Genomic DNA, 21,805 nt, shown 5'->3' on the forward strand with positions numbered 1-21,805 from the left:
AACTGGTTGGAAATAAGAAGGCAGATTTCACAATGGAGCAAAGTTATCAGTGGTGTGATATGGAAGTCTGTGCTGTTTGGTGTCTTTCAAAGTGGTTTGGATGTGGAGGTGAAGCTGCATATTTGGAGTAGTCAAAGACAGAACTGACTGTGGAGACTTGCAAAAAGAACTCATGGCATTGAAGTTACTGAGTGGATAAAGAGGCAGATGAACTTCACTATTGATTAACATTAGATAATGTTTCATTGGTTTTGTAGTTAAACATATGAGTAAGAATTATTCTGAATTGAGGTAAGGGATACTTGAATCTAGGGAAATTATTAAATTGAGCATTGGCAGTATCAGGCCCATCTTGGATGTTTCTGTGGTAACTAGAATTGGCATTAGTCAGACTGGGTGACAGGTCCTGTCACTGATTGTGTGACCTTGTCTTGAACTTCTGAGCTTGATGGACATTTGAGGAAGGGAAGAGGCTTGAATTCTTGATTTTTTGTAAGCTGTATGACTATAGCAAAGGCTGCAACTGTGCATTGTGAGAACTGCTGGAGGAGGCAGCAATGTGAAAACATTGTGATGGCCAGTTCTTGCACTTGAACTCAGTTATTGTTTAGACTGAACTTAATGATCTTAAAGGTCTTTTCCAGCTTTGGTAATTCTGTGGTTCTGTGAGCCCAAGATCTAAATTTGTTCCTAGTCTCACATCAACCTTTCCATGCATATTATGCAGTTCTGCTGTGTTGAAATTGCTATATGGCTTTTTATCATAGAATCATAGAATGGTTAAGGTTGGAAGGAACCTTAAAGCTCATCAGGTTCCAACTCCCCCTCTCATGAGCAGGGACACCTCTCATTAGACCAGGCTGCACAAGCCTCATCCAACCTGGCCTTAAACACCTCCAGGGAGGGGGCTTTCACAACCTTCCTGGGCAACCTGTTCCAGTGCCTTACTACCTTCCTGGTGAAGAATTTCTTCCTGATATCTAACCTAAATCTCCCCTCTTTCAGTTTAAAACCATTACCCCTTGTTCTATCACTGCCCTCTCAGGTGAAAAGCCCCTCCCCAGCTTTCCTGTAGCTCCTTCAGGTACTGGAAGGTACTATGAGGTCTCCCCGGAGCCTTCTCCTCTCCAGGCTGAACAGCCCCAAGTCCCTCAACCTGTCTTCATAGCAGAGCTGCTCCAGCCCTTTGATCATCTTCATGGCCCTTCTCTGGACCCTGTCCAACAGCTCCATGTCTTTCCTGTGCTGAGGGACCCAGACCTGTACACAGTATTTCATGTGGGGTCTGACCAGAGCAGAGTAGAGGGGCAGAATCCCCTCCCTGGCCCTGCTGGCCACACTTCTTTTGATGCAGCCCAGGACACAATTGGCTTTCTGGGCTTCAGCACACACTGGTGGCTCCTGTCGAGCTCCTCATCCACTACCACCCCCAAGTCCTTCTCCTCAGGACTCCTCTCCAGCCATTCTTCCCCCAGGCTGTATTTGTGCCTGGGGTTGTGCTGACCCAGGTTCAGGACCTTGCACTTGGCCTTGTTGAACTTCATGAGGTGGGCACTGGCCCACCTCTCCAGCCTGTCTAGGTCCCTCTGGGTGGCGTCCCTTCCCTCTAGGGTGTCAACTACACCACACAGCTTGGTACCACCAGCAAACTTGCTGAGGATACACTCAATCCCACTGTCTATTTCTCCAGAAAGATGTTGAACAGCACTGGTCTCAATACTGACCCCTGAGGAACACCACTCATCACTTGCCTCCACGTGGACACTAAACCATTGACCATAACGCTCTGGATGTGGCCATCCAGCCAATTACTTATCCACTCAGTGGTCCATCTGTCAAATCTGTGACTTGTCAGTTTAGAGACCTGGATATTGTGCTGGACAGTGTCAAATGCCTTGCACCAATCCAGGTAGATTATGTCAGTTGCTCTGCTATTTTCCACCATCTCTGGAGCCTTGTCCTAGAAGGCCACCAGATTGGTCAGGCATGGTTTGCCCTTAGTGAAGCCATGTTGGCTGTCACCAGTCACCTCCTTGTTTTTCACAAGCCTTAGCAGATTTTCCATTTTTAAGGTTGAATATATTTGTTTTCAGAGACTTAATACAGCAGAAAGCCTGTATGTATATTTTGCAGTTTCTTCTTGTAATTTCTCATTGTTTCAAGTACCCTCTTGGAAGGTGGGAAATAAATGTCTTACTGATTTGTTTTATGTTTCACAAATACCAATTTTTCACCTTATAATAATTTCAGCAGAGTATGTGGACTTGTCCTGTGATACAAATCTTTAATTAAGCCCTTTGCTTAGTTTTCTTTACTAAGAATACAAAATGTTATACTCTCTTACAGGCACTTGCAGGTTTTGTCCATGTTAGGAATACCAAGCAGGTAAAAGTTGAAAAGTAAAAAAAAAAAAAAATAGAACTGTAAGTCTATCTGGGACTGTTTTTTCATATCATCACCAATAAAAAAAATCTCATGCACAAAGAAAAATCCAGCTACCAATGCAAACGGGATACTGAAAGGAATTTTGCTCTCTACTGATAAATGTTATGTAGCAAATTTCACACCTGTCTCTTGAATGTGCCAAAACCACCAGAGTCCAAATAATATAGCTGAATCCTACTTAAAAGGCAATGATCCAGTACAGTGTGATTCTTTTAACTGAGTCATTTTTTTGGTCTCTCTGGGTGTTATTAAATTTAATGTCAGAATTGTAGGAAAGATGTCTGAAAGCCATTTAATATTGTCACTGGAAAGAAGTTAGATTATGCTCAATTTCTGACATTAATGTGCTACTTAAGGTAATTTATCATATTGTGGTATTAAAAAAGACATCCTTTTTACAGTGGCTGCTGTGTAGCATTCTAATTTGCTAGTTTTCTTTAGCATGGAAGGAAGCCTTTTTCATGCAAAATGTTTTTTTCTGGGGTTCTATTCAGCTCATTCTTTATAATACTGCATCACTTAAAACAGCAACTTTAAGTGCATGTCTCTTCCAAGGATCCTGTCAATTTTTTATGTTAGAATGACAGAATCCTGCTATGTGAGACAATTGAAGTGGAGCATTTAAAGAGAACCTGAATTGTCAGACATGTTTCTTGGACAGGTATATACATACTGTTCTCCTTTTATGTTTTAGACATTTACTTTCATTTATGCTTTACCAAGCCATAGCTAAGGTACTGCTGATATGATTTACAGATCATGCAGGGTTTTCTTAAGTGTGCTGTATGTCCCATTCACTGGTTCTTACGATGGTTTGATGATGGATAAGAAATAGGTACTTTATTTTGTCATCTTTATTGCTGCTTGTTTCCTAATGACTAGAGTGTTATTTCTGATATAAATCATGTATCATACTAAGTACTCTTCTATCCATGTGTGTAGTCCCGTATCATCCAAGGTTTGTACATCCCCACGGAAATGCCTTGAACTGCTTAAATAAAAATGCAGGAAAAGTTAGATAAAACCACACAATTTCTTCTACTTCGTTTTCACCTTTAAAAATGAAATAGTTTTCTTCGTGTCTCCTGGGAGCAGAGAATCAATTCTTCTTTAATAGAGTACAATACAGAAGTGATTTTTTTTTTTTTTTCGGTTCTCCCAGGAGAGCTAGATTGTCTATGCTAGCATGGCAATTTTGCATCTAAATTTGCCATCCACTGTTAGTGGCAGTATATGAAAGGCTTGTAAGAACTACCCACAGTAAACCAATTTAGCAAGGGTTATATATATCTGTCAGTTACAATTAAATCCATGAAAAATACTGGCTCTGAACTAGGACTTTTGTAATTTGATTTACACTGTAGTTGAAAAAGAAGTTATTTCATTGGAAAATGGTCTTTATTCAACTGAATGTGAATTCTTTGTAATTTGTTGCTGAGAAATCTTAATTCAGAATGGTGGATGCCTAAACATAGTTATTTAATTGACATGCTGTTACATGCCATTTTGTGAACATTGGACAAAATTAACTTCCTGACTACATGATGCCTGTCAAGGATGTATGTTTCCAGGGAATATTTAGTGTCCATTCAAATTTGTTATAATTACATTTATTGCTAAAGACCAAATTACTTGTTCATTTAGGGATTATAGTACTGCTTTAATGCAGAATATGACCAGCATTTTTAGAATGGATTCCACTATAGTGCCAGCACTTTCCCAAAATACAGATAAAGTCAGAATTTTTTACTTTTTTTTGTATTAAAAAAAAAATGACATGCTTTTAAATTAATTCCTCCCATTTTTTCCTTCTCATTCTGTCGCATTTGAAACTTTACAACTACATAAGCCTGAAATACTAACAAGGCATCACTATAAACACATGAACACTGCACATCCATTGATTTCAAAGGAGGTACCATATGTTACAGTTATGCCTGTGCTAACATACTTGGTTGGGTCAGGGTCTTAATTTCCACAGCATTCAAAATGTTCTGGAGTCTAGTTATTACTCAGTGAATTAGTGGAGTCTTCTCCATGTGTCTGCCTCAAATTGAACAGCACAGAGTATTCTGCACCCTTCTCTCCACTGAAATATGAATCACCAACTTTCTGACATTATATGTAGTAAATTTTTTTTTTTTAATTCATTGTCTAAAACATGATGCAGAGGTCCCTCATAGTTTTTAGAACAGAATACAAATAATTTGTTTCTATAAGTGTGAGACTGTCCTTCCTATTTGTCTGGTCTCAGGGTCGATAGCCCTTCTGTCTCTTTTGATTACACGGTAATAATCAATGTGAACCTGACTGTTCTAGTCTTCTGTCTGTTTCTGTCTAAAATTGTGTAGGATTGTGTCATTCTCTCTGTTATCACTGGCTCTTTTCCCTGTAAATTCAGCCTTGGATGTGATCTCTTCTGGGACAACACATGCCTCACTGGTCTTAGAGGAATTTTATGTTTGTTGATGCATGGCTTTGCTTTAGCTCCATTCAATTCAGCATATCCAAAATATATGGGCTGTGTTAGACAAAACTGATAGCTTGTCTTTGGCCATCAGTCTCAGATTCATGTCAGAGAGTTGCTTTGAAATTTGGCTTTCACGGACTTTTGGTCAGTCTCTTGCTTTTTCCAAACCTGCTTTCTGACACTGATGTTCTTGATGTTCTGCCCTCTCTTCACCAGTCCTGCAGCCAGCCCGTTATTTTTGTCACCGTGACTCCCTTGTCTCGTTCTCCTCAACTTCAGCTGCTTCAGTGTGCAGGGGGGAGGTCTGGAAGTCACGACTCTTCATGAAGGGAGCATGTAGGGTTGGCACTCCTGGAGGAGACCACAGCATGGGAACAAGGACTGCCATGTGGTGATGGGGCAGAAGATCTCTCCTTGTGACCGTTAAGTGTGAAACAGGGTGGAGAGCAGCAATGGAGGAGGAGGGCTGTAAGAGGAGGAAGGGAAGCTACCTGCCAGGTTGTACATCCCTCAGTTTCCAAGATGTTTCATTGTTTTGATTTTCAGAAGTATCTATGATATCAGGGTTTAGAGTTTTGACTCAGGGCCCCAACAAATTACTGATATTTGAGTGTACTATATGGCTCTGTGGTTCTCCAGTGGTTTTATCAGATGTTTCTAAAACTGCTTGGGGTTTAGCCCCATAGTCCTCCCCATAGACACTGTTCTTCACGCAGGGAACTCTTTTTTCCCCCCTCTCATTTTATTCAGAAATCTGCCCTTTGCCAATTTGTGTCCCTTAAAATTCTTAATGTGTGCATGAAGCTGCAATACAACTTTTGTTTTTGTGCTACAGCATCTCTCCATTGGGCTTGGCCTTAAATAGCTGATGCAAATGAATTCTAGCTTGCAGATACTTGGTTTTATAGCCTTTCTTTTCCCTGATTTCCACTGTAGGCTGACAGTTGAACTAAAAAGAACAACCAACAAACAAAAAATTCCTTGATTGCTCTGCATCTCTCTCCCTTCCTTGCCAGTGATGGTTAAAATTACACCCATTGTTGTGTTGGGTGTGTGGGCCTCTGACCTTACGCTACCTATTTCAAGGGCTTTTCCAAATTATGTGCTCGTTTATTTACTTTTAACATTCTTTATCTTTTAATGGCATATTCAGGATGTATTTGCCATCTTCTTTTTTCCAAACACTTCTGATTTTAATAGAGTTTCCTTCAGCAATTCTACTGACCTCTGGTTTCCGGCAGAAACATGAATTTGGAAAGTTCAGCAGCTGAGTATTAACCCTCCGTGTACAAAACCCACCAGATTAGAGTCAGTTAATTAATGAGATACTTCAGAGGTTTGCATGATTTAGGCTGTCTTCAGGCACTGAGAAAAAATACTATTGTGATGTTTGTGTTTCTTTTATTTTTATTTACAGAAATTGAACACATACAAACTTAATCTCTTTTTATATCAATGTCCTCATTAAAATGGATCCTCTATCCAACATCCAATGTCTGTTTGAATGTCTGTGTACAAATCCTTGTATCCCTGATAATGATAACCTTCCACTGGTAATACTTTTTCTTTCTGCGGCATTGAAGAAGAAATACGCAAAGGGAGGATAAAAAAGGGGTTACTAAAATTCCCTAGTTCTAGCAGGAAGGGTCACCCCCATTACAGGAAGGATGTGACATCTTAGCTCTCCTTAAGGAATCTTATGTCAAAGTGGTCAAAGCAGATATGCCTTGAGTCTTAGATAATTTTTCTGGGATATTTGTATTGTCTTTCCTTTTTTGCATTATTCCCCCTCCATCCCTCTGCCATTCCTTTTAGCTCTTGCTTTTTTTTTCCCCCTAGGGCTGTTCTTACTCTTTCAGACCTGTGTTATTCTTCAGTTTCTTTGTTCACTCTCCTTTAAATTCCTTATCTTTTGATTTCCTTGCTTTGTGCAAGTCATACCAGCACCAGCTGGTACTGCTGCAGTTGGAGCTGACCACCAGAGGCTGATCATATTGTTGAATAACTGCCACAGAGGGTGTGATCCTGAATAGGCTGGAAAGTAATGTTACTGCACTTAATTCTGGCCATTCATTTTCGTAAGCAAATAAAAGCATTAGAGTGCAGGTATTGCTGCTGTGCTCCCTACTTACAGGTCAAAGTTACTTGAAAATTGCAGGTTCCCATGTTTTCTTGAATACTCCTCACTGCAGGCCCTTTATCTGGATGAATTCCTGCACTGCACCTTGCTGTCTCCACAGGTGAGCATGTCTTTTGTACGAAGACTAGATAAAGAGACCCAGGAGAAGATGCAGTTCAGTTGATCCTTAAGGCAGGAACTGTGCTAGCTCTGTGGTATGCTGCTTTTTCTGCAGAACTTATCACAGGAGAGTACTGGGATGAACTTCAGAGCTGAGACTATAAACCTGTCAATTAAAATTGGCCCTGAAACACAGGAGGGCAAGAAATGTGAGAAGAATATATTGTAGAACACCAAACCTTTCTTTTACGTCCTTCAAAGCCTGTGCATGCACCCAGGATCTGCCTGCACTTTTTGCTATGGCAAAGGGGGTATGTTGGAGTTAACCTTTGTTCTTTCTGGTACTTCCATGAGCATTTCTGCTTCATTACCAAGAAAAGTTAGAGTTTGGCTTAGCATTATGAGTGAACGTGACACATTATAACCCTACAATTTCTGGTAAGCATCACTTATAGGTAGATTTAGTGGGCAGAGAAACTAAATTTGAAATAACTGTTTTTCTATGCTACAAATCAGCTTTTATATACAAAACACTAAAAGAGGAACTCCCTCAAGCTGCTTTTCTCTTTCCTCTCTCATTTGTCTTAAAAGCTCACTTCCACTGTAAAAATGAAGATGACCCTTGAGGGCTGTTAAGTTTAGGATCTGATCCATTATGAAAAGCTATTTTAGTATCTTTCTGCTTCAGAGACATGGTCTCAAAAAGCTGATTTGACACACAAGGTTTTTCTGGGGTGAAGCCATCTTTTTGTTAGGGGGACCAATGCCCTAATGCAGGTAACTTGCTGTTTAGGTCAGGAGTAATCCAGTTCTCCTCTTGCCCAAGCTATAATCTAATAATAGCTGGAACAGGGAACATAAAGGACTGTTTAGAGAAAACAGCATACATTTTAAAATTCATTTTAATCAAGTGACCCTGAAGTGGGCATTTTAAAAATTTTTATATATAAAAAATATATATATAGGTGGGTTTTTTGTTTGTTTGTTTGTTTTTCCTGAGGTTATTTTTCTCAGCACTTTGGTAGCATGTCAAGGTTGAGCTAGCAGGCTAATACACAAAGCTAGCATCATGGAGCTTTTATGGGGAAACAGCCTTGAGTGTGTCACCTCTGATGCACTTTGCTTTTGAAACAGCTGTTTCGTTTATTCTAAGGTTCAATTATTTCTGAGACTGTATTTTCATATTCATACCACTATGAAAGGGAAAGAAAATAAAGTGTTGAAATAGGGGGACTGCTAGAGTCAGTAAGTGGTAGAATTTGCTGCTGCCTTTCGTGAAATCTCCTGCAGTGTTTACTGGAGGGCTTGGTTGTTTCTTAACCTCTTTGTTTGGAAAAAATGTTCAGGAAAAGCTTTTATAGCTGCTTTCTGGAAAATATTTTCTGTGCGGATACTTGAGTAATTGTACAGGGATACATATGTGCAGCTTATCCCCTGTGGAAAGTAGAAACTGGAAGAATTAAACAGTTGAGGACCTAAATGAAATCTTTAAGTTACCCTCCCTTCCAAGCAGATAATGGCAGGGACAGTGTAGCATGGTGTTTACTGCTGCACCCACCTGTCTGCTGTGGATCATCCTCACTTGGACTTCACATTTCACTTGCACCCACTGGGTACAGTTGTGTGTGCCATCACCTTGTCATCTTGGCTGGCATGGAGGGCAGCCCTAGAGGGTGGCTCGGCCTGCTCTGTTTTCTGTTTGTTGCCTGCATTTCCCATGTTGTGCTTTGCTGAAGTACTTTTTCAGCTTTGGATCTGCCTTTGTAATTATTTCTCTGGGTATAGGAATGACAGGGCTGTGCTGAGTGCAGAGTGCATTTTTTTTGTAAAGACACAAAGAATGTGTCAGTGTAATGAGTGGACGCCATTTTAATGAAGTAATGTTCTCATAACATAGTAAATAGGAGTCAAATTGTTCTGGCAGATTTAAGGTTAAATTTAGCAACGAAATGTTACTGAAAAGGAGGATAATTCTTTATCAGAGATACAGCTTTTCCAACCCAGCTTCCCCATGCAGTATTCAGATCAGGGGTAGTGGTGCGACTGACTCAGATCAGCAAGTGATTGTGTTCTCTGTGTTTGGAGTGTTCAACTGGTGATTTGCAGCAGAAGGGTTGCTATCTGTCACTTCCTTTCCAAATCAGGTGCAAGTGCTACCAAAGGAGTGGGTGGGTGTTTTGTGGGTCACTAGTTCCACTGCAAAAGATGAAGCTCCAGATGGGTCTTCTGGAAAGTCTGGATGTAAATTTTTCCGGCTCTACTTGCTGTTTTGCATTACAGCCATGCGGGCTCTTCACCCAGTGAAGCTAGATTGGTTAATATGGGTGCTGTGAAAGTTTTCTGGTAGATGAATAAGGAGATAGCACTTGCTCAGATTGTTATTGAAACATTTCATGATGGCCATGGAAAGTCAGTCTGGCTGAGCATTGCTTTTCTTAAGGTTGATCTGCTAGGCAGTGCAGAATTGAAGATCAGCGAAGTGATTCAATGTGCCTGTGATAGTAATTTACTTCAGTGCAAGGTGTATAAAACATGCTGTCTCTGAGTTGGGAGCATTTAATAAGGATAAATGGTCCTAAGTGAGTGTAAGGCAGTATTTCACATTTTTTCAAAGGAAGAGAATGATTTCCAGGAAGCTTAAAAGAAGCAGGTGTGCAGCCTTTGCTGAACTTTAGTGAGACCCAATCACTTGGCTCCTATAAGCTGCTTTGGAAATCACAGCCAACATGTCTGACCTCCCTAAAAATACTGTCATAAAATTCCATGTGTAGAAAATCAACATTTGCAATGTTGCAATAGAAATGCATTTTGTGAGTGGTTTCTTTTCAAGCTTTTTGACTGTATAATGCTTTTCTTTTTTTTTCTTCCCTTCTTTCCCATTACATTTGCAACTAACCACTGAAGAGTCTAGCAATGGCAGCACAAAGGTGTCTGCCTGGGAAGGCTATAAGAGAAGCACCTTTTTATTAGAACAATGTGAACCAGGAATTGAAAATGTCCAGATTTAGTTCAGTTTGAATGCACTAGCTGTTTAAGCCTTGCATTATTCACACTTTTTCAGAGTGGATTGGTTTGTGCTTTCAGTCACAGTAAGTACTTGAAGGGTGGGAGACTAGAGTTTCCTTTTCTTCAGGCATGGTATTACACCCACAGTAGATTATACCTGCAGATCAGACATTTTTAAGCTGAAATGATAAAACTGGAACAGAGTCAATTGAAGGGACAAAGTGCATATGTAAAAGTTAGTTCAGTGAAGACCTCGGGGTGGAAACCAAGCTGGAAAATCTGGCTTTGGTTTTGTCCCACGATTGTTCAGACACACCTAAATATTACAAATGAACGTGTCATGGGAGGGGGAGTGGGTCTGGGAGGAATGCTTTGCATGTGTGTATCTGTAGCTGGTAACTTGAGTTGTTGCTTGTTTCTGAATTCTTGCAGGTGAAAGTAATGGTGAGGATTTGTCCCTCTCAAGGAGCACATGAAACATCTGAATCCATGTCCTTCCTAAAGGTAGACCCACGAAAAAAGCAAATCACGTTTTACGATCCAGCAGCAAGTGGGCCTTCCAATGCAGGTCACAGGAGAGGTGTTGTTGCTGTCCCAAAGATGTTTGCCTTTGATGCAGTTTTCCCCCAGGATGCTTCTCAGGTACTGGAGTCACTCATATAAACCTCCTGAGTCTTCTTGTGGTGGTTGCGTTTGATTGCCTTGAGAGTTCTTTCTGTTTCTGGGGAATTCTGTTTGAATGAGTTGCCTTAATGCCTGGAAAAACATGGTAATTAGTAGACAAGTGGGTAAATTCTTACATTTTTAGTTTAGTCGAGATGTAAAATTAAGGAGTAATAGCTGGGGAGATGGATTTACTGACTAAATTATCTTCCTGCATTTTGCCTTGTTAGAGAAAGACACACAGCCAATTTGAAAATCACTTTTCCATCCAGTTAGGTTTTATCCCATTTGATGTCACTGAAATAAAGTCCTTCCCCACTGCTTTCAATGGGAAATAAACATGTGCTTAATGTTAAACTAAATGCTGTTGTTAGAAGAGATACATACAGCCCTTTGGGATTCCTTTACTGAAACAGTTAGGAAGCTTTTAAAATTTCCTTGCCTTTTGCAGTTTGTTTATACTGTGGTTTTGGCTGATATTTTATCTATTTGGGGAAGCTATGGGACGTGCCTGTCTTACTGCGTGCAGTTCTAGGGCCCTCAGCACAGGGAAGACATGCAGTTGTTGGACAGGGTCCAGAGAAGGGCCATGAAGATGATCAAAGGGCTGAAGAACCTCTGCTACGAAGACAGGTTGAGGGAGTTGGGGCTGTTCAGCCTGGAGAGGAGAAGGCTCCGGGGAGACCTCATAGTACCTTCCAGTACCTGAAGGAGCTACAGGAAAGCTGGGGAGGGGTTTTTCACCGGAGAGGGCAGTGATAGGACAAGGGGTAATGGTTTTAAACTGAAAGAGGGGAGATTTAGGTTAGATATCAGGAAGAAATTCTTCACCAGGAAGGTAGTAAGGCACTGGAACAGGTTGCCCAGGAAGGTTGTGAAAGCCCCCTCCCTGGAGGTGTTTAAGGCCAGGTTGGATGAGGCTTGTGCAGCCTGTTCTAGTGTGAGGTGTCCTTGCTCATGAGCGGGGGGGTTGGAACCTGATGATCTTTAAGTTTCCTTCCAACCTTAACTGTTCTATGATTCTATGGTTCTCTTGCCCTGTAAAACAATTTAGTTGTGCAGTAGAAGCCCATACCTGAAATCTTATACATAGATAGCATGGCTGGTGTTTGAGAGGATTGAGCTGCACTATATTTGGTGAGATTGGACACCAGGAATTTTCTTCTGGGAAAATTCTTGGGTTCTGGAAAAATCATAGAACTTTAAAAAAAGGAACAATATTAAGCAGAGTATGATGAATTACTTCACATTTGAACTGCCTGAAAAAAAATAGGTTTTGATGAAAGGAAGATAAACCACAAAGGATCCAAGGTGAAAATGGTATAGTAATATCGAGAAAACATGACAAGATCTAGTTCAGAATCCCACCCTCAGATATTCCCCTAGGTTTTTGTTTAATTTTATGTGTCCCAAACTAGTGATACAAAAGTATCTATTAGGTCCTAGTTCTACCCAAGCAGTAAAGACGGAGAATAACCTGCCACACAGATCAGTGCCTAAAAAAATAGTAACCACGCCAGGAGACTGGCTTTAAGATTCTGTGAAAGCTCAAACAGCATATTTGGGCAGAAATACACAACACTGATCTCTACATCAGTCCAGAACAGGAAGTGGCTTTTTCTTACTTGGGTTGCCAGCCTTCCTGCAAGGTGGCCAGTCATAGCCTGCTTCTCTTCTAGTTTTGCCATCAGTCCTTCAGGTTTTTGACCCTTGTTTTGGGATAGACTCTGTCAGGTCTATGTGGTGGGCCTTTTTGTGGCCTCCTTGTGGTATTTCTGGGTCATGTTGAACCAGGGCAGCCACTTCTGTGCAGCCGCTGTTGCCCAAGGCAAGTTTGCTGCCATGAACCTGCAAACAGAGCCTTATACTTTCAGCATAGTTACATATGTACAACAGCCCTTTCCCCTGCCTCCAACTGTTGTACTTGATAGATCATCTTCTTGTATATTCTGAATCATTCACTGACGTGGATAAACTGCTTTTAGTACTCTCAGATATTTAGCAACTTCTCCTTATTGATGATGATGTTTCCCCTGGAAGAAGAAAATGTGATACTATGAAATCTTTTCAGGAATCTTAATGCATTTTCTCCAGTATAAATGTCTTTTTAATTCCTGTGAGCACTCTTGAGCGACTTAATTTCAGTGGAGTTGCTACTATTGCTGAATAGCCTTGGTGAAGCTATTATACCAGCAGGAAGCCTGGCTGGATAGCATTCAGTTTGCTACATTAGTCGTAGAATCAATATTCCAGGAGAATTAGTTTAATAGAATTGAGAAGTATTTTAGGCTATAGTAGCGTATTTTATTATTTTTAAAGATAGCATAGTTACTAAAATAATAGGACTGGTGCCATAAAAATGGGGAGAATATTGCGCCTCAAAAAATATTGAGTCATTCATTTCATTACAGAAGAACAGTAAAAACCATGGCAGTATGTGATCTTTTAGTTATTTGTCTCCAATCTTTCTTTCAGGCTGAGGTATGCTCTGGAACAGTAGCAGAAGTAATCCAGTCTGTTGTGAATGGTGCAGATGGTTGCATATTTTGCTTTGGTCATGTCAAGCTTGGTGAGCTCCCAAATTCGTTACAGTTAATTACTATGTCAGTCTGGTAATTACATGCTGTCAGCTCCTGGAACAATAAACCTGGAGTATATGAATAGATTAGAATTTCTTTTTAATTAGCTTTGCAAACTTATCATGGTTTATTTCTACGCTGGGATTGTAAATTGCAATTTGAAAAGGTAAAACGTAGCATCAGATTAGCTTATTCAAGAGTAAGTTTATATAGGTGCATTGTGATGAAAATCAAAAGATCAGAGATGTTTTTAACATTAATTTGCTGTAGGTCTGAGTTACAAAAATTGCAAAACTAATTGAATAAGTAGCAATGGATTATTAATTAAATACTTTGCATTTTTGCATCTGTTCTTTCCCATTATCTGTGGTGCATATGGCATTGCATGTAATGTACAGTGGTGATATTGAAGAGACATTGTTTTGTACAAGAACGGTAAATGTAGTTTGTTTATCTTTTCATTGTAGGAAAATCTTTTACCATGATTGGGAAAGATAACTCCACGCAAAGCCTTGGTATCATCCCGTGTGCAATTTCTTGGCTCTTCAAATTAATCAACGAACGTAAAGAAAAAACTGGGACTCGTTTCTCTATTAGAGTATCTGCTGTGGAGATCAGTGGCAAAGATGAAAACCTGAAGGATTTGTTAGCTGAAGTAGCCACTGGCAGCCTTCAGGATGGCCAGTCTCCTGGGGTTTATCTGAGAGAAGATCCAATATGTGGAACCCAGGTATAATGGATATCACAACATAGATTTTTTTTTTTTCTGAGTCTGACTTTCTTCTGCTTTTTATTTCCTTTTATCTAACAACAATTATGCCACCTTTTAAGACGGTAAAAAAAAAAATTATTGCTTTCAATGTATAAGCCCTTCTCCCTTGGTGTACATACTTGTTTTCTTTAGTGCCCTAGAGATTTAAGCCAGCTCAGCAAAAATAATAATAATAATAAAAATACCCCTGTGCTAATTAGTAATTTTCTTGTTTATATTCAAGCTTCAAAACCAAAGTGAGTTAAGGGCTCCTACAGCAGAGAAAGCTGCTTTTTTCCTTGATGCTGCAATTGCTGCCAGAAGTACCAGCAAACCTGACTGCGAGGAAGAAGATAGGAGGAATTCACATATGCTCTTTACTCTTCATATATACCAGTATCGCATGGAGAAGAGTGGCAAAGGAGGAAGTATGAATCTTCTTACCATATTGTTTATTTTTAAATAGTGTGGTTTTGGGTTAGTTTAAACAATAATTTGCAATAAACTTAAAAAGAACAACTGAATTGAACCCTCAAGCCAGGCAAGTCACCTTTAACTTTAGCAGTTGCGGCTAATATCTGGTTTCCTTACCATTAATATTTAATTTGGTCATTATCCCATGCTGTATTCATTGTTTTTCTCATTTGAATACATTTTGAATACCAAGTTTGGCTCGAGTCCATGAAATAACGTGATGTACAACTGGTTTTCCTCTTTTTGTTTTAGTGTCTGGAGGACGCAGCCGTTTGCATCTCATTGATCTGGGGAGCTGTGAAAAAGTGCTGAGCAAGAGCAGAGATGGGGGAGGCTCTCTCTGTCTGTCTCTCTCCGCCCTGGGCAATGTAATTTTGGCCTTAATTAATGGTGCTAAGCATGTGCCATATAAGTAAGTGAACTATTGTCTGCATTGTCTTAAATATGTGGCTGGTGTTACCTTAGCAATGAATTGCATCAACAATTGACTTTTCACCTAAGGTGAAGTTCTGTCAGAGAGGGGTCTGTCTTCTTTTAAGGTCACTTCCATATTACAGGTGCACACATCCATTCATTTACCTGTCTATATATACATACACACAACTTTTAAAATGTCACATAGTCATATGAAATTCTTATTTACATGGCTAAAACTTATATGCATGCTGGAATATGCATATAATGTGGGTAAAATGCTTGGGGGGGGAGGTTCGATTGTTGAAAAAAGCAGGGGAAAGTGGCCAAAATGTTTTCTTCCATCTCCTCTTTTGTTTCTTGGGTTTGAAATTTATACTGATCTCAGCCAGCTGGACATCAGTGAACAATTTCATCAAAGTTTAATAGGATTTTCTCTCCTTTTCTTCAAATTTAAACATTTTATTGAAATTTCAGAAAATACTAGAGAGTTTATCAAGTGTTGTCATCAAAGGTTGTTATTTGTGTGCCATTTTGAATTATGCATCTGTTCAGTTTAAAAAAAGACCACCACCATGTTGCCTATTTGTTAGTATAGAAGGACGTTTAGGTGCAGTGTATTTGACAATAATATTATGTCAAACACACCTGTGGGGAACCCAGCTTAAAGACAACAGCCACATTGTAAATACCCTTACTAGAACTTGGCCTTCAGTCCTTAAATTTAATTGCTGTGTGTCTTCATGCATTCTAACTTTGTGAAATGAGATGATTGATAACAACGGCACATATTTATCTAGTGTTGCATCTCAAACAGGTGTTCTTTCTGTTCTTTCCTATTTTTCTTCAGGAGAAAAGTAATTTCCTCAGGCTAGTTGCTAGGTTTGTGAATGGGCTAGAGGGTTTGAACAGGGAAGGGCAGATCATCAACTTTGTCACCTACCATAGTTTAGTGAGCAGACAGGGTGGTAGTTCCCATGTGTTGGGCCAGCTCAAGGGGGTAATAGGAACCAGCCTCCAGGAAGCCCTGGGGAGAGATGTCTCAGACACTAGTGGAGGACAAAATATCACCTGTCTTGACAGGTATGTCTTGAGCTTTGCTGTCCATGGCAGAGGACTCACATCACCAGGAAGGTTTTCAAAGAAAAATTCTGCTTCCCATTTGCTATGTCAGAGAAGAACACAGCAGGCAGAATGGAAACTAGATTAGTTGGGGTGGAACTGATTAATATATTTCTGATATCAAAGTTGTTGTATTTGCTTAGAGATCTCTTATTATTTCTGCTGACTTTTTTTAATTGTCAAAATTGTTTGCATAGAGCTCACGGAGCCTAGCTATCCAGGTACTAAAACTGCTTGGCTAAAAATACAGCACCCATGAGCATTTTGAGTAATATGAGCTAAACCCGAGATAACTAAGCTACAAAATGACTCATCATACTGCAAATACAGAGGCAGATAAATAATTCAAATATTGGTATCTTTCTTACGTGCACATTTAAACACGTTTTAAGTGTGGTCAAATAATAGGAGCATATTTCTTATATATGTGTACCCTACATGCATATATCCTGTGTAAAAAAGTGTAAAAGTATGAAAAAAAAAGATTGTGATTTCTTTAAACTATCCTAGTATTCTCATTTGTTACACAGGGACAACAAGTTGACGATGTTGTTGAGGGAATCACTTGGAAACATCAACTGCAGAACTACTATGATTGCACATATTTCTGACTCCCCAGCCAATTATGCAGAAACTCTCACCACCATTCAGCTTGCCTCGCGAATCCACAGAATGAGGAAGAAGAAATCCAAGGTTGGTTCACAAACAAGCAGAAATTAATTCATTTGAAAATGAGTTTTCCTAACCTCTTGGTAGGGGATCATGGGATTTCTCAGCAGTAGGAAGTCATACAAAATGCATAAAAGCTCAGGAGAGGAACTAATGACTTGGCATTGAGCCATCATCCCACCCTTAGTCCTTAATCCTGAAATTCCCTTCTTTTTGTTCCAAACAATTAATATTTCTTTGTTTATATGTGGAACTATCTCACAAACCCCTATTTGTATTAATTAAAAAGCAATAAGAAAGGAACCGAGAGAAATACAATACATACAATACATAATATTTAATAGAAATTATTTGAAAAAGTGTGATCTTTATGTTACTGCTATATCAGTTAAATCTATGTCGCATGACCTTGTGAATTTAATGCACACTCTAACATTTTTCCACTAGATGTAGTTGTGATAGTATACACAAAACACAGAGTATATAGCAAGCCTGACCTTTTAATCAGTTATACGTGCATATATACATATTTATATATAAATTAAAAACTTTTCCCTTACTGGTCCTTTGCAGTATGCATCCAGCTCGTCTGGAGGAGAGAGTTCATGTGAAGAAGGACATGTCCGAAGACCACCCCATTTGCGACCATTCCACCCACGAACCGTTGCCCTTGACCCTGACCTTCCTGTCCTGAGTATATCTAGTGATCCTGATTATTCCTCCAGCAGTGAACAGTCTTGTGATACTGTCATCTATGTTGGTCCCAATGGTGCAGCTTTGTCTGACAGAGAATTGACAGATAATGAAGGTCCTCCAGAGTTTGTTCCCATAATCCCATCCTTAAACAAGAAGAGAAGTAAAGATAATTCTGCTATGGGTAGGAGTTCTGACAAGGACCATTTTAAATGCAACACTTTTGCTGAACTGCAAGAAAGGCTAGAGTGCATTGATGGAAGTGAGGAACCCATCAAATTTGCATGTGGAGAAATCTCTCTTGTGTCCAATTGTAGTCCAGTTCCTGGAGGTACAGAAAATGCACAGTCTAAGCTGATAAAGGAAAAAATATCTTCTCCTTCTGGAGGATTTAAGAAACCAATACCACAAGAAACTTCGTCTCCCAAAAAAGGACATAACCTTCCTTTCCAGGCTGTTGCACCAAGGGGTGGCAATGGCAATTGTCATGAAAAGAGCACACCTCACTTGAAAACAGAGCTTTCCAAGCCACAGAGCAGAGCTGACAACAAAATAATAGATTTGATACTGGAGGGAGAGAGAGAGACAATCACCGATTCCCTGCAGTCCTTAAAATGTAGCCCTTCCAGGAATCCAGAGCAGAATAAGGCCACAGCGGAATGTGTCATTAAGGAAAAGTCCTTGTATGTGAAGAGACCCTTGCCAAGCCCAGCACCACCACCTCCACAACCGAAGGAGCACATCCCAAGCTCCAAAGCTGAGGATTTGGATTTGGACAATGGCAATGCAATTCGGACTCCTCCTGTGGGAATGAGCAAGCAGATGGGAAACAAACTTGAGCAAAACCCAGTAGGAAGCACATTCCTGGTTGGTAGCAATGCCCAGAATCAGTCAGGTGCAATAGAGGTACACAGCTTCAGGTCAGCATTTAGAGGGAAATGTTTTGACCGGGATATATTAACCACCACGGTGACTTTGCAGCAGCCAGTTGAACTGAATGGAGAGGACGAGCTTGTTTTCACTGTGGTGGAAGAACTATCCATTAGTGGGATTATGGATAATGGAAGACCTTCCAGTATCATTAGCTTTAACAGCGACTGCTCCCTTCAGGCTCTTGCATCGGGTTCAAGGCCAGTCAGTATTATCAGCAGCATAAATGATGAATTTGATGCTTATACCTCACAGGAGGCTTCTACTGGTGTAAATATTGACATTGTTGTGCCCTTTGCTAAGGATCCCTTTACCAGCAGCAGACGTTCCTCCATCAGTTCGTGGCTTAGTGAAGTCAGCATCTGTACAATCGAAAGCGATGGAGCCCAGTCTAGTGACAGTTTTGTAGCACAGTCATCTTACACCTGTAATAAGTCCGAGGAACCATTCAACTTGGACTCGTCACATTTCTCCATCCCCCTGAAAAGCACTCTCAATGACAGTGGATTTTGCTTCTCTGAACTGGAGAGTGAGAGTTTGAGTTCCAGCAAGCTGTCCTCAGGCATCAGCAAAAGCCCACAAACCTCTGAAACTACCAAAGCATCTCAGATAAAAAGTGCTTTTTGTGTCACTGATCAGCCCATAAAAATAAAATTTAGTAATTCTCGAGATACGCCTGTGATAGAAACACTACATTCTAGTCTTCCTCGGAAAACAAAAACTACCTCGTCTTCGATCCACAATAATACTGTCCTTGGTTATAGAGAGCTGCAGAATCCACATGGTATATTTGAAGATCCCTGGCTGTTGCGCACCGATTATCAGTTGGAAGCAAAACCTGCAGACTCACTGCTGTCTCCAAAATCTCACGCATTTGGTACTGAGAAGCAGCCAGGAAAAGCTGCCCAGTATTTTGATGCAGCATCCAGGCCAACGAAGTCGCAGACTATGCTTGCCTGTTCGCAGAGGGTTGTGGATGGTTGTGAAATGGCCTGCAAATCCTGCAGCGGAGCTGCCAAGAAGTCAGAAGTTGCGATGAAGATACCGCAGCTGAAGAGAGGAGCCACCACGCTGGGAGTGATGCCAGTGTCGCATGGCAACAGTGCTTTGTCAGAGGCTGTGACCCGAGGGAATTCTGATGCTCCCTTGGCCACTGGTAGCTTGAAGTCGTCACTGGGAAAGAAGAGCGCACCACAGAAGTCTACCATGTTGCCCAGGCCAGGTGGGCCAACACCTCCAACACCTCCTGTACGCAAATCAAGCCTGGAGCACAGACCTGTTGGTCTGGGTAATGGTGGGGGAAAAGCCTCCAGCCTGGACTTTTCCAGAGCTTCCACACCAAAGGCTGAAGACGAAGCAGATTCACGGTTGAAAGTTGGGTCTTATTTCAGCGAAAGTGCCAGCAGCAAAATGAATCTGAAGGGCGACCACTCTCTGCCCAAGATGACATCCAGCTTAAAGGCGAAAGCATCAAAGAGTGAAGCTGTGCACCGTTATGGGAGCCACATGTCCCTGGAGAGGTGTGACAGTCTGACATCGGTCGGATCCAAAGCAAGTGTGGCAAGAGAGAATGGAAGTGCCAGCAGCAGCCGGTCAGGGCGCTCTGTCCCTAGGCTGGGGGTCCCCCCTGTTGTCTCCGGTGTGGGTTTATCGCCTCCCTTCACTGCCCCTTCACCTGGTAAAAACAGCCAGGCAAAACCTGCAGCTAACCAGAAGGTACAAACAAATGGGAATAAAACCCGGAGCCTCTCCACCAGTGGGTCAAAGTCTCTCAGTTCCTCTGTGAAGTCCCTGGCACAGCCTGCAGGGAAGGGCTCTGCCATGGCCCCTGGCGGGAAGGCAGCCCCCCGCTCCATGCAGCCCATCAGTGGCAAACCGGGCCGGGGGACCATCATGGGTACCAAGCAGGCCATAAGGGCTGCCAACAGCCGTGTGAACGAGCTGGTGTCGGGTGGCTCTGGGAAGGTGGGCCACTTCCGAGGCTCCACCGACTCTGACAGCGGCAATGACAGCGGCATTAACCTCAGCGATGAGAAGTCGCCAATCCCTGTGCTGCCGTCTCCATACAGCAAGATAACGGCGCCCCGGCGGCCTCAGCGGTACAGCAGCGGGCACGGCAGTGACAACAGCAGCGTCCTCAGTGGGGAGCTGCCGCCAGCCATGGGGAGGACGGCTCTGTTCTACCACAGCGGGGGCAGCAGCGGCTACGAGAGCATGATTCGGGACAGCGAGGCCACCGGCAGCGCCTCCTCGGCACACGACTCCATGAGTGAAAGTGGGATGTCGTCGCCGGGCCGCATGAGGAGCCTCAAGTCCCCCAAGAAACGATCAACAGGTACAAAATGAAGGCACAGGTGGCCAAGTGTCCACTGGTGCTCCACTGTGTCCGTGAGGATGGGGGGGTTTAATGATGTCTCTGACGGAGAGGGAGAGCTCAAAGCAGGGAGGGGGACTGCCTGCCTGCGCTTGTGTGTGAATGTGTATTGCTGTGACAGCAGCTACTTGTCATTTATTTTCACTTCAAAGCTGCAGGTGTGACACAGGTGCTGTGGGTGGTGAGGGCAGGAGGGCCGCTGGGCCCCCTGGGGCGCCACAGCCTCACTGCAAGGAAGGAGGCAGCAGATGGCTGCTGGCAGGCGGGGGGATGTCCTTCCTCCCTCAGCAGGGTGGGCAGCGAGTGTGACACCCAGGGTGGCCCCAAATAGGAGAGCGTTAAGGGTGGGTTGGGAAGAGTGAGGGTGCTGGGCAGGTGCTGATGAGTTTTTGTGAGGATCGAGTGAGTGTCAGGGAAGACAGATGAGGAGAGGAGCCCTGCTGTCAGGCATCTGTGAAGGAATTTTGGTGAGATGGGCTGGGACAGTTGTTTGGAAACAAGGGAATAGGCCTGGAGGGGAGAAGAGCGTTTATTAATTAATGAGGATTGCTGAATGTGCATTATATTACCCAAAGGTTAGACTTAGGGTTAGAGCAGAAGAGTGTGTATGTCAGAGGCAGTGACTCCTATGGTAGTGCTACCAGCTAACTGCAAAATTGTTGTGTTGCACTGTAATAGTGTTTTTATAAAGCAATCTTGGTGTGTTCAGGTGGATACCGTAAGCAATAGAAAATTACTCTGGGAGTCGCTCAGAAGAGGTGGCTCTGGCTCACATACTGTGCCAAGGCAGACATGTCCATGCCATGCAGAAGTGGGCGTATGAGATCCAGGTCCCCTTTCCTGCTCTCCAGTGCCTTTCCTTATTGCTTTCTCAGGGGGTGCTCCTGTTAAGTTCTGCTGCTTGTAGCCAGCTTCAAAATCAGGCTCGTGGCTGCTGTTACAACATTATTTTTTACTGATCTAGGTTGAAATCCTG

At 41.9% G+C, this 21,805-nt stretch overlaps 1 protein-coding gene across 1 annotated transcript in view; it reads left to right on the forward strand.

The window, feature by feature from the left end:
- The window catches only part of KIF26A (kinesin family member 26A), a 100,362-nt gene that overhangs the window by 72,887 nt on the left and 5,670 nt on the right, over positions 1–21,805 (forward strand). The window contains exons 6-12 of the mRNA XM_051621869.1: positions 10,593–10,802; positions 13,299–13,392; positions 13,870–14,132; positions 14,398–14,581; positions 14,880–15,039; positions 16,694–16,856; positions 17,406–20,790. Coding sequence (XP_051477829.1) covers positions 10,593–10,802; positions 13,299–13,392; positions 13,870–14,132; positions 14,398–14,581; positions 14,880–15,039; positions 16,694–16,856; positions 17,406–20,790 — 4,459 coding nt within the window. The remainder of the gene's footprint in view (positions 1–10,592; positions 10,803–13,298; positions 13,393–13,869; positions 14,133–14,397; positions 14,582–14,879; positions 15,040–16,693; positions 16,857–17,405; positions 20,791–21,805) is intronic.

The sequence above is a fragment of the Apus apus genome, chromosome 5, assembly GCF_020740795.1.
Source record: "Apus apus isolate bApuApu2 chromosome 5, bApuApu2.pri.cur, whole genome shotgun sequence".
Lineage (NCBI taxonomy): Eukaryota > Metazoa > Chordata > Aves > Apodiformes > Apodidae > Apus > Apus apus.